This window comes from Thunnus maccoyii, chromosome 16 (genome assembly GCF_910596095.1).
Source record: "Thunnus maccoyii chromosome 16, fThuMac1.1, whole genome shotgun sequence".
NCBI lineage: Eukaryota > Metazoa > Chordata > Actinopteri > Scombriformes > Scombridae > Thunnus > Thunnus maccoyii.
Genome location: NC_056548.1, coordinates 6,533,767 through 6,548,456, shown reverse-complemented (window position 1 = coordinate 6,548,456; position 14,690 = coordinate 6,533,767). Strand labels below are relative to the sequence as shown.

General features: G+C 38.7%; 1 protein-coding gene across 3 annotated transcripts; it reads left to right on the top strand.

Annotated features, from left to right (window-relative positions):
* On the top strand, positions 1-13,807 carry ganc (glucosidase, alpha; neutral C). Of its 3 annotated transcripts, XM_042387777.1 has the most exons (25): positions 2-221; positions 361-423; positions 1,252-1,354; positions 1,867-1,994; positions 2,640-2,816; positions 2,907-2,928; positions 3,037-3,106; positions 3,589-3,685; positions 3,796-3,979; positions 4,322-4,466; positions 5,568-5,803; positions 5,912-6,038; positions 6,382-6,461; positions 7,836-7,979; positions 8,330-8,426; positions 8,515-8,616; positions 8,907-9,081; positions 10,141-10,209; positions 10,433-10,497; positions 10,597-10,673; positions 10,768-10,842; positions 11,161-11,274; positions 12,413-12,525; positions 12,713-12,816; positions 13,246-13,807. In XM_042387777.1, exons 1-25 carry the CDS (start codon positions 193-195, stop codon positions 13,359-13,361), a joined length of 2,712 nt encoding a protein of 903 aa, XP_042243711.1. In that variant the 5' UTR covers positions 2-192; the 3' UTR covers positions 13,362-13,807. The 3 variants fall into 3 exon arrangements, with proteins under 3 accessions (XP_042243712.1, XP_042243713.1, XP_042243711.1); XM_042387778.1 differs by lacking the exons at positions 12,713-12,816; positions 13,246-13,807 and having other exon boundaries at positions 1-221; positions 10,597-10,668; positions 12,413-12,505; XM_042387779.1 differs by lacking the exons at positions 11,161-11,274; positions 12,413-12,525; positions 12,713-12,816; positions 13,246-13,807 and having other exon boundaries at positions 1-221; positions 10,597-10,689; positions 10,768-10,844.
* The last annotated feature ends 883 nt before the right edge of the window (positions 13,808-14,690 follow it).

Here is a 14,690-nt window from a genome sequence, read left to right as displayed (position 1 = left end):
ATATCTCATTGGTGGTGTGTTGGTTTAATTGACGCTGTCAGCTCCTCTGTGTGATCGCCGTCACGTTTCCTCGTCTGTCAAAGTGACGCAGAGCTCGCAGGTTTACACGGTGAAATAATGTCGGTAAAGCTCAAACCAGAAGACAACAACCGACAGTGAGCGGCTGATATTTTCTGTCTGTGTCTGTTCGAAATGGCGGAAGTGAGCCAACCCATCGTTAGGTACAAACAGTTTGCTTTTCTTCAACCACTCTGCTGCAGCTGCAAATCTTGACCTTTGACTTTTTTGACATTTAGTCCTTGTATAGAAAACCACATGACGTCTGGGCCTCAGCATGTTTTCTCCCTGCTTGTTCCACAGTGTTGTCCCTGATGATGAAGGGGGAGAAAAGTTCAAGAAAAGTGAGCATGTTGCTTTCTACAGGTGTGTTTGGCATTTACTATCAGTGTTATAATACAGTGTATGTATGTTTATTAGGCGTGTAACGGTTCTGAAACCTAGACCGAAACCGGCCAGGTTACCGTAATTACCAGTAAAGAAGTAACAAAAAATTAACAGAGCCAACGGAAGCAGATCAGAAAATAAGCAGGCTTCATGCTAAAATATGAGCAAATATACATATCAGACAGAGCGAATTAAGAAAAATGCCTCTCTCTAATATGAGCCTGGTGCCCTCTACAGTTGAGGTAAATAATGGCCCCAGACAGTATTAGAGGAAATACGGTAATTTTGCTTCCAAAGTTAATATGTAGATTGGTCTTCAGCAAAATGTATTTATTTATTTATTTTTTATTCACTTAGCTGATTTATGCGAAGTTAATTTAATTTCAGTTAATCTACCTTCATAAAGTTATTTAGACTTCTTGATATTCTGAGTTGTAGTTCATTTAATAAAACCCAGAATAAGAATTTTCTCTTATCAAACACCCCTCACCGCCACCACCACCGAAAAAAAGCAAGTATGAATCGTACCATGGATTTGTAGAATCATTACACCCCTAATATTTATTGTTGAGTTTTGTGCTTTAATGTACACTCACCAAGCACTTTATTAGGAACACTGTGCAATCCAATACAACAGCTCTACTTCTGCCATAAATCCTCCAGTACACAAACACCTGATACCACAATTAAGGATATGGTGCAGAAGATAACCTTTGTGTGTGTATATTCAGCAGGATTTGAGCTATAGGTTTGGTGGATAGTAATTCAATGGATGTATCACTTCTTATTCTCATTTTCCTTTTTGAGGCGGCAGATGCAGGGTCCAAACTTGCAGCACCAAGCTCTTTTGGACACCATGGTGCTCACAGAGAAGGGGGCACGTTTTGAGTTGTTGGAACCAGTCACACAGGTCTGAACACTAGTATTACTGTAAATTAAAATAAAGGATGATGTGTTAGCATTTGACAAGCCTACAAGTCTTCTGGTCCTTGAGGCCTACAAAAAGCTACTGGAATATTTCCACTGTATGAGTCTGTGGGGCCAGAATAAGTTCAGCAAAAATAATGTGCTGTACATATTTGTTAAGAATTTGTTTTTAACACATAGTTATAAAGAAAGAGGGAAATAAATCTTGACATTAGACAGGTCTTTACAAACTGTCAACTTCACTTAATCCTTCATGTAAGCCAAACACAAATCCTAAAGTAGTGATTTCCACTAAAGGGCATAATAACCTCGGCTTGTAAACTATGTAGCAAGTGGTAAATGTAATGATCTGGGAGTAAAATGTATTCAGCCCCACTGACCATTATAAAAATGCAACTAAAATAAGCCCCCAGTATCTCGATGATAAATACAATTTTACTTGTTTTGATGATCTGAAAAACTATCTTTTCTTCTAACATTACCTTTTCATTACAGACCAGACTGCTTCTTTCTGTGTCACCTTGCAAAAACGAGAACGTAAGGATATTAGTAGATGAACTTCAGCCTATTAAAGCACGCTACCATGTTCCAGATGTGATGACCGAGGAACCAAAATGTGAACAGTAAGAGCTCATTCAGCATCATCCCTCCATTATGATATCGAGTTACACGAGTAATGTACTTAAAAACCCACTCCTGACTGTAGTGGGCCTTTCACTGATACACTAAAAGCTTTGTGCCTGTGTTGTGCTGCACACGATCCCTGTTAATGTTTGTTAGCATGGAGGAAAGGACTGAAATCAGTTTAGGCTGGTGAGGAGCTTCTCCAGGAGAGGCGGTTCTTCTTGTCCATTATTGTTATTTATAAGACAAAAGGTCAACATCTTAAAATAGCTTTTAGGTTCAAATTTGATAGTTTGATGATGAGTTTTCATTTCTTTCCAGGAATCCTTTTTGAGATTGAGGTGTACATATTATAATTTAATATTTTCGTCAATGAAAGACACCTGTTTCCTTAATTATTTGCAGGTGAAAACAAGTGAACAAATATAGGCTGTCAGTGTTCGCCGGTCTGAAATCATGACATACAGTATGTGTTAACTCTAGTTTTATATTCTGGTATTATAAGTAGAGTTTTCAACCCCACATGTGCACAGATTGAGAGACTCTTACATATAGCAGTGAAATCGTTTTTCAACTTCTTAATTTGTGTGGTTCCTGCAGGTTTTTTTGGATATTGGTTGACCTTTGCATTCATGTTCTGGCAGGTTGAGAGTGGAGAGACAGACTAAGGACTCTGTCACCCTCTCTTGGTCTGCAGGACGTCACCAGGTTCGTGTGTGGCGTTTCCCTTTCCGGGTGGAGATCTTATGCGAAGACGAAGTGATGGTTACATTCAACTCTAAAGGAAAGCTGTGGTTTGAGACTCTTCAGGATCCACCCAGGTGAGGATCTCAAGTAGAGGTAATGTACTGCAAAACAAACAGATAAACACATGAAAAATAAATTGCCTTTCTTTGTGTCTTTTTCCTCAGACCCACATCTCAAAGCAGTGCGGTAAGAGAATACCAATACTGTCCGAATTGCATTGTAATATTACTCCTACTTGGAGCTTAATCCCTGCTATAAATGCCTTTGTTCTTTTTCGCTTTGTTCCGCTGACAGCTTCCAGAGGACCACACAAGTTTATTATGGAAAGAGACTTTCAAGCAGTTTGTGGATATCAAAGCTAATGGTTTGTGTCAGCAATTAATTATTTAAAGGGTCAACCTGTCAGTAATTACATTAAAGGATAATTTAATCTGGTTTTATTCCCAGAGATTGTGACTTATCCACCCCTGAGAACTTTTTCCCCCATTCCTGTATAATTGACCCTAAATGGAATATCGCTTATGTTGCTCTCAGCACTGAGTGCACTTGAAAGAAACAAACTGTGATTAATACTGTAGCCAGACAACTTGTCTTGGTCCAGTGTATCTCCATGGACGTCCACACACACAAATAACACAACCTTGTAACAATAATACAGTAAGATAACACTTTACAGGTCCCAATTTTCAAAATAACAATAATTTTCTAAGAAGATTCCCAGAATTTGGTCCTAATTATAAGAAAAATGGAGATATGTTCAGTCTGCATGGTTTCAACAGTCCTAAAAGAAATAAAATTAACATATGAACTAAAATTAATGAAAAAATATGTCTTGTGCATCTGCAGGTCCCAGTAGTGTTGGGGTAGACCTCTGTCTCCATGGTTTCAATCATGTGTATGGTCTACCAGAGCACGCTGACAGCCTGCAGCTTAGAGACACCAGGTACACATACAGTCTATTCAAATAAAATGCAAAGACATCATCATTTGTAACCATGTAGTTTGCACATACATCTCACTGGCCATTAATTGAATTAATGTCATTTTTCTCAGAGGCGGTGAACCTTATCGTCTGTACAACTTGGATGTCTTCGCCTATGAGTTGCACAGCCGCCTCGGCCTGTACGGGTCTGTGCCGCTGTTGGTGGCTCACAAGGCCAACAAGACTCTGGGAGTATTTTGGCTGAATGCATCTGAAACTTTTGTGAACATACATTACAGCCCCAGTGACCATCAGGTAATCTTTCCATTACTGTTCTCATTTCTTCCATGCTTTCATTCTTCCAGGAGCTAGTTTGTTTTGTCTCGAAGGTTAGATGATTGGGATTGTGTGAGAGATTAGTTGGTTCAGTTCTCTGGAGGAAGATGATTTGGATGGGGAATTTGAACAAAGCTTCCTAATTACTGCCTTGTGATTTAAAATGGAAGAAGTAAATGAGTGTTGCAAGTCACAGATCACTAACAGAGGATGAAAAAGGTCATTAATTATGTTCTGTTATCGCTAACTATTCCCAGGGTGAATATAGAAGATGCAAAAATCTACATTTATAACCACATATTAACTCTCCACCCCCTCCAGGATGATCAAACCCCACCAGTAAAGAGGAGGCGGGTGCAGCCTCAGTCTGACGTCCACTGGCTGTCAGAAAGTGGTGTGATTGACTGTCTGGTTCTGCTTGGGCCCAGTCCACAGCAGATCTTCGCTCAGTATGCTCAGCTAACAGGTGTGTAAGCAGCATGACAGAGATTATGTGGGAGGTTTTCAGCTCGCAATGTCAGATTTATTTGCAGCGTAGGTCTACAGTTAAAGCACTGTCATTCTTTTAACAAAAAAAACACAATTTTTTAAATGTTTAAGTAAATATGATAAGGCATTTTGTCCCTTACCAATTCATTTATTTTATCCTTTTATTATTTTTCTTTTACTTTGTCTTATACTGCCATTTATAGTTTCAGTCCTTTAATTATAAGAATATACCTGAAAAAGCGAGAATGATATAAAACTAATGTAATTTCAGTCCAGTTTTAGCCAACTAATTTTCAAAAGGCAAAAAGATGTGTCAGAAATCTCTCTTTTTATTAAATTGCATGGCTGAGCACAAAGACAGACGTATAGACGCCTTTTTCACTGTGGAGAAACTGTATCACACCTCAGGTATTTCTACCTACTCGATGAGACCAGTGCAGGTGGTACTGATGACACTGACAACATAATTAAAGAGTCAGGAGGGTCAGCAAAGTCAAACCAATATGTTAATAAAAAAACAACAACTACTCCCTTAATCAAGCCAGATCAAGGACAGTTTAGAAAGAACACAAGAAATTATAAGTGGAACATCACATGTTATGCACATCATATCCAGCAGGTGGGGAGTATGTAACAACAAGTCAATTAGAGACACTCAAAACAAAGACCAGACCAAACCAGTGAAAACCTAAAAGAACAAAAATTAAACAACTATAGCCAACAAAATTCATGCACTTACACATACATAGCATAGCACATACATTTACACATATGAACACATATGTTAGTTAAATCAAATCAGAAACTCCAGCATCTGAGCTGCAACCATCAAACTACAAGTTCAAAAAATATCAGAGGTGTCAAGATAAATTCCTCATTCATGCCGTTCGGGAATAAAATATTTAGCCTATAAATCCACTTTGCCTCAAGTTTTAACAATGCGCCGTCCATGTTAATTTTACCTAATTTTACTAATTTTACCCTCCAGATGTAACATCACGTTTGATGCTAACAGTATGCACATGAATTATCCATCAGAGAGACTAAAAACTAGACTCCTCTTTCTTCTCTCCATCAGGATATCAAGCCCTCCCCCCTCTCTTTGCCCTCGGGTACCACCAGTGCCGCTGGAACTACAATGACGAAGCTGACGTGAAGGCTGTGGATGCTGGATTTGACCGCCATAACATCCCTTATGATGTCATCTGGCTGGACATTGAGCACACGGACGGGAAGCGTTATTTCACCTGGGATCCTGCTCTTTTTCCTGATCCGACCGGCCTGCAGCGCCACCTAGACAAGAAAAAGAGGAAGGTCAGTTTCAGGGTGCAAAATATACAGTACAGGACCCACAGCCTGTTTCTGTTGTCATTGGTTACAAATAAAAGGTAATGAATTGTGCATATTTTTTATGTCTTGCAGTTGGTTGTTATAAGTGATCCTCACATCAAGGTTGATCCTGATTGGTCCTTGTACCGTGAGGCGAGGGATGGAGGACATTTTGTCAAGGACAGAGAGGGGAAGATCTATCAGGGCTCTTGCTGGCCGGGTAATGTCTTAATTAACATATAATTAACATTACATAATGAAATATTTACACTTAAGCCTCAAAAAATGTGACATTTACTCAGAAAAAGCCTCTTCTGACATGAAACTCAACCTCAATCTAGATTATTATAGCAGTTATTATTGTTGTCTTTTGTCTTTTACTTTCAAGTTAGAAACGTTTTACAGGGTTTTATTATCTGAGAACATCAGATGACATTTTACCAAGATGACTTTACATGTTGAATCCCTCCATATACAGTGTAAACTAACAAATGCAAATACCTTTTTGAAAAAAAAAGTCTTGTTGTTTTTCTAACTGGAGTTTACATTAACTTCTCTCGTAGGTGAGTCGTCTTATCTTGATTTCAGTAGCCCAGCCACTCGAGCATGGTACTCCAGATGCTTTGCTCTGGATAAGTACAAGGCAAGTGTAAAAATATGTATATATGCAACCTGATTCCCCCACAAGGATCAATAATGTTTCATATTGTTCAAAACAGAAGTACTTTGCTTATCCTTGATGAAGCCAGAAACACTCTGGAGTTGTGTTTTTGTTCTTTTGTAGTTGCTGTGAAAGAGCACCTTCAACAAATGCTTTGACACTCCAGCACTGTGCAGAATGACTAAATATTCTAAGATAGCATGTTGTTTATGTTTTTATGCTTCCGCGATGGTGATAGTTGGATCATCCATCCGTCCAATTCTCGTGAACACAATATCTCAGTAACACCTTGAGGGAATTTCTTCAAATTTGGCACAAACGTCCACTTGGACTCAGTGATGAACGGATTAGATTTTGGTGTTCAAAGGTCACTGTGACCTCACATCTGTTCTATTCCTATGAACGCGATATCTCAGGAACGCCTGGAGAGAATTTCATTACATCTGGCACAAATGTCCACTTGGACTTAAGGATGAATTGATTAGATTTTGGTGGTCAAAGGTCACTGTGACCTCAAAAAACACGTTTTTGGCCATAACTCAAGAATTAATACACTAATTATGACAAATTTCACACAAATAGGATAAAATGATGAAGTGATGACATTTTACATCCAAAAGGTGAACCTCACTGTGACATCATAATGTTCTGCAAAAACACTTTACTGGCCATTATTCAACACTGTAACTCAGGAACAGAAGGAGAGATTGAGACCATATTTCACATTTGGTCAGATACTGAATTGACACTAGTTTCGGGCGCCCACCCTGAAACTACGGTGATTGTTTAGATCTTCTGTGCTGCCGGGTTGAAGATATATGTGAAGCGTCCACTTTTTAAAATTTGTAGCTTCATTGGATTTTGCTCTCCCAAAGTACTTGTATGAGTCCACCCTCTTCACTTCCTCTCCCTGGATGACAACCAGGACAGGGGGTCTCCAGTTCCTCTGGTAGTCCACCACAAACTCATTGGCTTTGCTGATATCAAGCTTCAAGTGATTATAGTTGCACCACGTGACGAAGCTCTATATCAGTCCTCTGTACTCCACTGTAAAAATAGTCTCTAAGTGATGACAGCATGTTTCTTACTGGAAATTATTCACTGGAATCATACATGTCAATATAGTGATAACTTCTATTTCAGTAAAAAATACACTTACAGTATAAAATTCCTTCAAATTCTTCACTACAAATATCATGAGTCTGGACAGACATGGATGTAATCTGCAACTTGACTGATTGGCGGAGGCATAATACAACCATAAGGTGGTGTTTCTAGTTATATGTATCATATTCTCACTAACTGGGTGGTTTTACAGACATAAGCTTGTTGTTGATATGTTTATGTTTGATGCAGGGATCAACGTCGTCATTATTTGTGTGGAACGATATGAATGAACCGTCTGTGTTCAACGGACCAGAGCAGACAATGTCAAAGGATACAGTGCATTATGGGGGCTGGGAACACCGAGAATTACACAACTTGTACGGCTTTTACCAGGTGAGCAGGTTCATGTAACTTAATTTTGTTAAAAGTTGAACACCAATAGTTTTTAATGAAAGCTGGTGATATGCAATGTTTGTATCATGATTCTATGTAATTATAACAGTGCAGAAAAATAGTTGTTTTCCCAGATTTCCAATTTTGTCCGGGTGAAAAAAGAACATAATTTAGATATTCACTAACTCAATGAAAGTCAGAATAGAGATGTTCTTCATTTGGTGAGGCAGGTTTTATAGATTTTGTTGGGTATAATCACATCCTCACCTAGAAGTTAACAACTTTATTAAATCACAATTATGAGTAAGCTGTATGAAGCAAGTTTTATGGTTAGTATTGTTTTCTCTCAGCACATGGCCACAGTGGACGGTCTGATAACTCGCTCAGGTGGCTCCGAGAGGCCTTTTGTTCTGTCACGTTCCTTCTTTGCTGGCTCACAGAGACTAGGTATGTTTTTAATGAAATAATCCCATGCATCATGTATTTATGGTTGTATCCTCAACTCCACTGTTTGTTGTTTTTGTTTGGGACGCAGGAGCAATATGGACAGGTGACAACGTTGCTAGCTGGGAGTATCTGAAGATCTCGATTCCTATGCTTTTGTCTCTAAGCGTGACAGGAATAGTATTTTGTGGAGGTGAGCACAATACTGAAAATAGTGGAAAAAAAGAAATGCTAAATACAAAATATTTTAGCTCAATGAATAGTTATTTTGTGAGTTTGTGTGTTTTTGGTACAGAGATATTAAAGTAAATACTGTAATAGTTTCTACCTTAAAACTAGTCGAAGAGTTTAGTAGGTTGTGTTAATTGAAGTACAGGAATGGTCCAGGCTTACTGTAAGGTGCTGCTTTTCTGTGATATATTTCCTCAACACTGATTGAGGTTGCAGCCTCTTGTGCAATAAGCTTTATCATCTGTGTTTCAGCGGATGTTGGTGGGTTTGTCCAGGATCCAGAGCCGGAGTTGCTGGTGCGCTGGTACCAGGCAGCTGCCCTGCAGCCATTTTTCAGAGGACACTCTGCGAATGTGACAAAGCGTCGGGAGCCTTGGCTGTTTGGGGAAGAGGTCACTGCTGCCATCCGCACTGTGATCCAGCAGAGGTACAGCCAGAGAGAGTGCAGGGATGATGGGAGCTGTTGTCTTTTTTTAGATGATACATTTTATATGTGCATTGTTTGTTTGCAGTGGTGGAAATTAACTATTTACATTTACACAAGTACTGTACTTAAGTACAATTTTGAGATACCTGTACTTAACTTGAACATTTCCATGTGTTGCTACTTTATACTTCCACTCCACTACATTTATTTAACAGCTTTAGTCACTTTTCAGATGAAGATTTGACGCAATGGATGATATAACAAGCTTTTAAAATACAACACATTGTTAAAGATGAAACCAGTGGTTTCCAACCTTTTTGGCTTTTGACGTCTTACAAAAAGCAGTGTGTAGTCGGGGTCACATTTCAGATGTCTATGAGCTGTTAACAGCTCCACCAAATAGTGATTTTCCCCTCTAAACTTCTCACATGGTTTCATTTCAATAAATGTTCAAATGATCCAACATTTCACCAAAAATCAAAGATTAAAGAAAAAGTCCAAAAACTGAAAACAGATTTGTGTATCAGAACTTTGTTTTTTCTTCTTTCCTCTCCCATTAATCATCTCACAACCCCTCAGATTTATCTGGTGACCCTTTGGAGGGGCCTGACCCCTAGGTTGGGAACCACTGGACTAAACTAGCTAACTGTATATAAAGTAGTTGAAACTAGCTCCACCTCCAGCAGCTACAACAGTAACATGCTGCTCTAACACTGATGCTTCACTATTAATAATCTAATGATGTCATATATAATAATATATCAGTCAGAGAGACCAAACCACTACTTTTACTGCAATACTTTAACTACATTTTGCTGCTAATATGTATGTACTTTTACTTGAGTATTTTTACATTGCTGTTTTGGTACTTTTACTTAAGTAAAGGTTTTGAATACTTCTTCCACCACTGTTTGTTTGTTGGTTGGTTTTGCACCTCACACTCTGCTTGAACACAAACTTGAAATCAGATAAAAACTTATCAAAGGTGACTTGTCTCATTCTTTCACATTACAAAATAAAATACTGTCAAGTGAGCAGTTTTGCCATCTCTATCCTCAGGTACTGCTTGCTGCCTTACTGGTACTCTCTGTTTCACCAGGCGCACACCTCTGGCCTGCCTCCGATCAGGTTAGTGCTGCTGCCATCTGCTGTTCAGTGGAAGTACATTTGAGTTTTTTCAGGCACTAGAGGTCAATCTGTCTCTTGATTTGATGATGCAATGTTGGCAATAATGAATTTCACTCTAAATTGCTAATTAAAAGATAGATTGATTTGTAGAAAGGTGGATAAATGTATAGATTGATAGTAAAGAAAATGTATAGAAACACTCATGTTATTTTAAACTGTACAGACCTCTGTGGGTGGAGTTCCCGCGAGAACAGAGCACCTTCACTGTTGACAACCAGTATATGATTGGTAATGGATACCCTTTAATTTTTGCATTTTTACACTTCATATGCTACAATTATTTCCCTGTGACTTTTTATGGGTTTAACTGTCTACGCTTTAACGCAGGAGGAGCATTGCTGGCCTGTCCTGTGACTGAATCAGGTGTTCAAGAAGCCAAAGTCTTACTTCCTGGAACTGGTGAGGTAAATTAACCACCAGGTAAAACATTTATATAATCTAATGTATTTAGGATACACCTCAGCATGTGTGTCATATTAAGGCTTGTTTCTGTTTTAGATTTGGTACGACGTCCACTCTGGGAAGGTGTACAAAGGAGGCAGAACTCTGAGTCTTCCAGTCACCCTGGACACAGTAAGTGGGTGGTCGGACTGTAACATCTGTTGACTGCAGCATGTTGATGTACCACTGCTAAGACCTTAATGTGAATATTCTGTATACTGTCGGCTTTTTCATCCTTTAGTTTAAGCCGAAATCTAAGGTATTGCATTAGCTTCAAAGGCAGATTTACATTCAATATTTAAGATTGATTAAATTTATCCTAGTGTTGGATCTAGTGTAGATCATTCATTCATCATGACAGATTTTAAACGGTTATCTCTTTTCTCTCAGTGGTGGTTGACTTCTGCCAAATAAATTTAGCTCAGACCCTCCGGTGTTTCTCCTCCACAGGTTCCTGTGTTCCAGCGGGGCGGCTCGGTGGTCTGCAGGTCAGTAGGAAGTGGCTCCTGTACAGCCGAACTCCAGCAGCTCCCCCTCTCCGTCACTGTGGCTCTAAACTCTCAGGTAAACCTTTTCAAACCAGCTTTAGTTCTGAGCATGAAATGGCCTTACTTGAAGAAATATGTGGATGGATAGAGAAGTCTTCCTCCCAAAGACTCGCAACACTGTAGAATCCTTTTAAAAAATGTATTTCTCATTCGACTCAGAGTCAGAGAGTCGGCACTTCAGACTGATGCAGGGGGAACTTTGCAACTTTGGTATTTCATATCTAATTTCCACACAGTCAAGACTCTGAGAGACAAGACTCATGCAGTCATGCTGTGTTACTCTGTATACAATGATGCAGCTAAAAAAAAAAGGCAGTGATTCAACTAACAAAACGCTTCTCGACTGATACATTGAATCATTGACGTTTAAGGGGCAGCCCTAAGAAGAGGTATAACATTTTGAGCCCAAATCCTCCTCCTCAGGCACAAAGGTACTGAGACAATTTGGGTTCGAAACATTGTACTTTTTCTAAATGTAATAAAGAAAACTATTTTTTAAAAGGTAACTTTCTACAGTGTTGTGTGTCCATAGGAAGCAGAAATCACCCAATTTTTTTGGGACTCAGCTCCTGGATAAGAAAGATGTGTGTTTGTTTTGCATACTGATACACAGTGATGTACCAGAAAAATATGAACACACGTACAGTCTAACGCAACCCAATACAACAGTCGTTCCATTATGTTGTCCGCCCCCATTATGTAAGGGATATTATAGATACCTTTGTCAATACAATGTAGTGCTTTTCAGGTGGTGCCAAGTTAGTTTGTACTGTCCACTAAACAAACAGAGTTGCTCTAAAAAAAACCTGCTATAATAGTAGATGTTTAGAAGATTCTGTTTGTTACAGTATTTCATACAATATTGTGCTTTTGAGACTCTGTAACGTCCACAATATTTATAAGTTTGTTGCAGTTCATGCTAAAAGATTTGCAGGCAATGTCACAAACAAATATTTATTGCTATGACAGAGGTGAAGCTGTGTTTCAGCAGTTTAACTGATGCAGTTTAATACTTTATTAAATACAGAATTATGTCTTTAAGACTAAGGAAGTAAGTTTGTATCATGTCACATTTCATATTAAGACATTTTTGGGTTGTGACGTGTATCTTTTAATGAGCAATATTCTGTCTGTGGTTCCTTTTTTTTCAGCAGGGTGTTGCTGATGGTGAGTTGTACCTGGACGACGGACACTCCTTCAGCTACCGTGACAGAAAGGCCTTCTGCCTGCGTTGCTTCAACATGCAGTCAGGCTGTCTGATCTCCCGGTGAGTCAAACTCATACCTCCCAAAGAGGGGATACAGTTTTAGACCACTGATTTTTTTCTTTGTTTGTTTACAAAAGAGGTTGACATGAAAGTTAAGAGCACTATTGAACATTAAATAGTTAAAATTTTTTAAAGGCAAACACCTCACACATTATGGTTTAATGTCTGTTGATGCTGCTTCTGTCAGTCCTGCCAGTGAAGAAGGAACATTTGACTGTGACAGCGTCATACAGTCGGTCACCATCCTGGGGGTGAAGAGCAAACCGTCCACAGTGGTCGTGCATGTATCCGGTAAGTAACTCACATTCACATTCGGACATTCACAAGGATCGTAAAATCTCATATGCACCAGAATGCTTTACTTCAGAAGCAAAGACACATTTGCATCCATCACAGCAACAACCAACAAAATTAAACACATAAAAGACATTAAACAAGGCAGCACAGAACACTGGTAGCATCCAACTAAAGAAAAGTTTTAAAGGAATAATCCACCCTAAAACAGTATCCTATCATGGTCTTTTTTGATAGTATGTGGCCAAAATGTGCAGACTTTTTGAGCTTCTTTCTTGAGTTAATATTTTGTACTGTTGCACCCTAACCCATCAAATGAAGCACAATTAAAAGAGAAAAGTTACTGTGAGAAAAAAAACTGTAGGAAAAGAAACCTTGAAACAGAGAAATGTCTTCAAAGGCAATGACTTTCCTTTTTGTGTCCAGGTACTAAAGACACCTCCGCTGCATTTCAATACATGGAGACCTGCTGCAAGCTGACTGTGAGCAACCTGAAGCTCAAAGTGGCGAAGGACTGGGAGATAAAGATAGGTCAAATGTGAATTTTGTCAGTCAGTTTACCTTCTGTGGATCTCTTATTCATGTGAGGAAATAGTCACGTAAACATCATCAGAATCATCTGAAAAATACATTACTTGATTGAAATGAAGGCTTGTTTTATGCTGTTGACGATAAAGTCTGGTTTAATCATTTTATCTGTATGAACTTCAAGTTTATTTTGACTTTTTAGGAAAAATCCACGAATAACAGGTTGACCAATCCCTTCGTCGACTTGTGTTAAGTGTTTTTAAATCAAGGTTTTATGTTATCTGACTTAATCTGGGTCCATAGTGACAAACATGAAGAGAACAAAAGATGCAATCATTTCTTCTTTAATGATCATACATGCTAATAATAATAAATGTGCTAATAATAATTAGCAATGAAAAATTATGTTTGCTTTTTATGTGTGCTTTTGAAGTTAAGAATAAATGGCACAGTGATGTTACCTGTAAGACCTTTTGACCCTCTTTTATACTTCACATGTTGTCATGGTACTAAGCTACTAACTAGCATGCAGTTTGCTCAGTGGTGTTGTGCTGCTGTGGTCTGTGACCTGACCTCTTCCTGTGTTTCCAGATGTTTGTTTACATAAGTAGTACAATAGGAAATGCTAGAATAAGCTCAATTCCTTTATGAAACATTACAAGGAAATGGCAGAGGGTATAAGGTTCAGAGCCAAAACACCCTGACGTTGTAACATGTTGTTTCCCAAAAATGATTTGTTAGGGAACTGCTATGTAAAGGACAACCAAGAAGTGCATTAGAAAGTTATTCTAAAAGCAAGAATTTGATGTCAGTGTCCACCTGGCGCTTTTTGTTTTATAGCTGTCTGCTGCTTAACAGAGAAGCATCCTTGTTTAATAACTTATTAGACTAGATAGTGGTAAGACTGATAACTGCTCTTGAAGGCTAATAATGCTGTGCAAATAATCAGCGTTTCTTTACGTTTATCTTTTTCTAATTTTATCTTTTTCAGTGTTTTTCCGCCAGAGTATTTTTCTTGTCTGAAAGTAAAAAACACCTCTGAAGCAGCATATCCGACCAAAGATTCTTTTAGTGTTAACGGCTCTTTAAGACAAGATGATCCACTGCAAACATATACCGTACATTGGCAGTGTATTGGTGATCGTCTGTGCTGTTTAACAATACCCAAAACACTGGATCGAAGTTGTACTTTTCTGATTGGTGCTAAAAATGGATGATACTCCTCTACATAGCGTTAGCCTGCTCTAGTTATGCTGAGACTGCTCAATATTGAGCTCCATTGAGAATAGGTTTAAAGGGGTTGAATGCCTTCTGCTGAGGCAGGGCATCTACCGACCACTCTT

What these genes read in the sequence shown, in the direction of transcription:
- ganc (XM_042387777.1), top strand. Translation starts at nt 193, where the DNA reads ATGGCGGAAGTGAGCCAACCCATCGTTAG. An exon ending in ACAGCCCCAGTGACCATCAG is followed by an intron (nt 3,980 to 4,321) that starts GTAATCTTTCCA and finishes CACCCCCTCCAG; the next exon opens with GATGATCAAACCCCACCAGT. An exon ending in AGTGGTCGTGCATGTATCCG is followed by an intron (nt 12,817 to 13,245) that starts GTAAGTAACTCA and finishes TTTTGTGTCCAG; the next exon opens with GTACTAAAGACACCTCCGCT.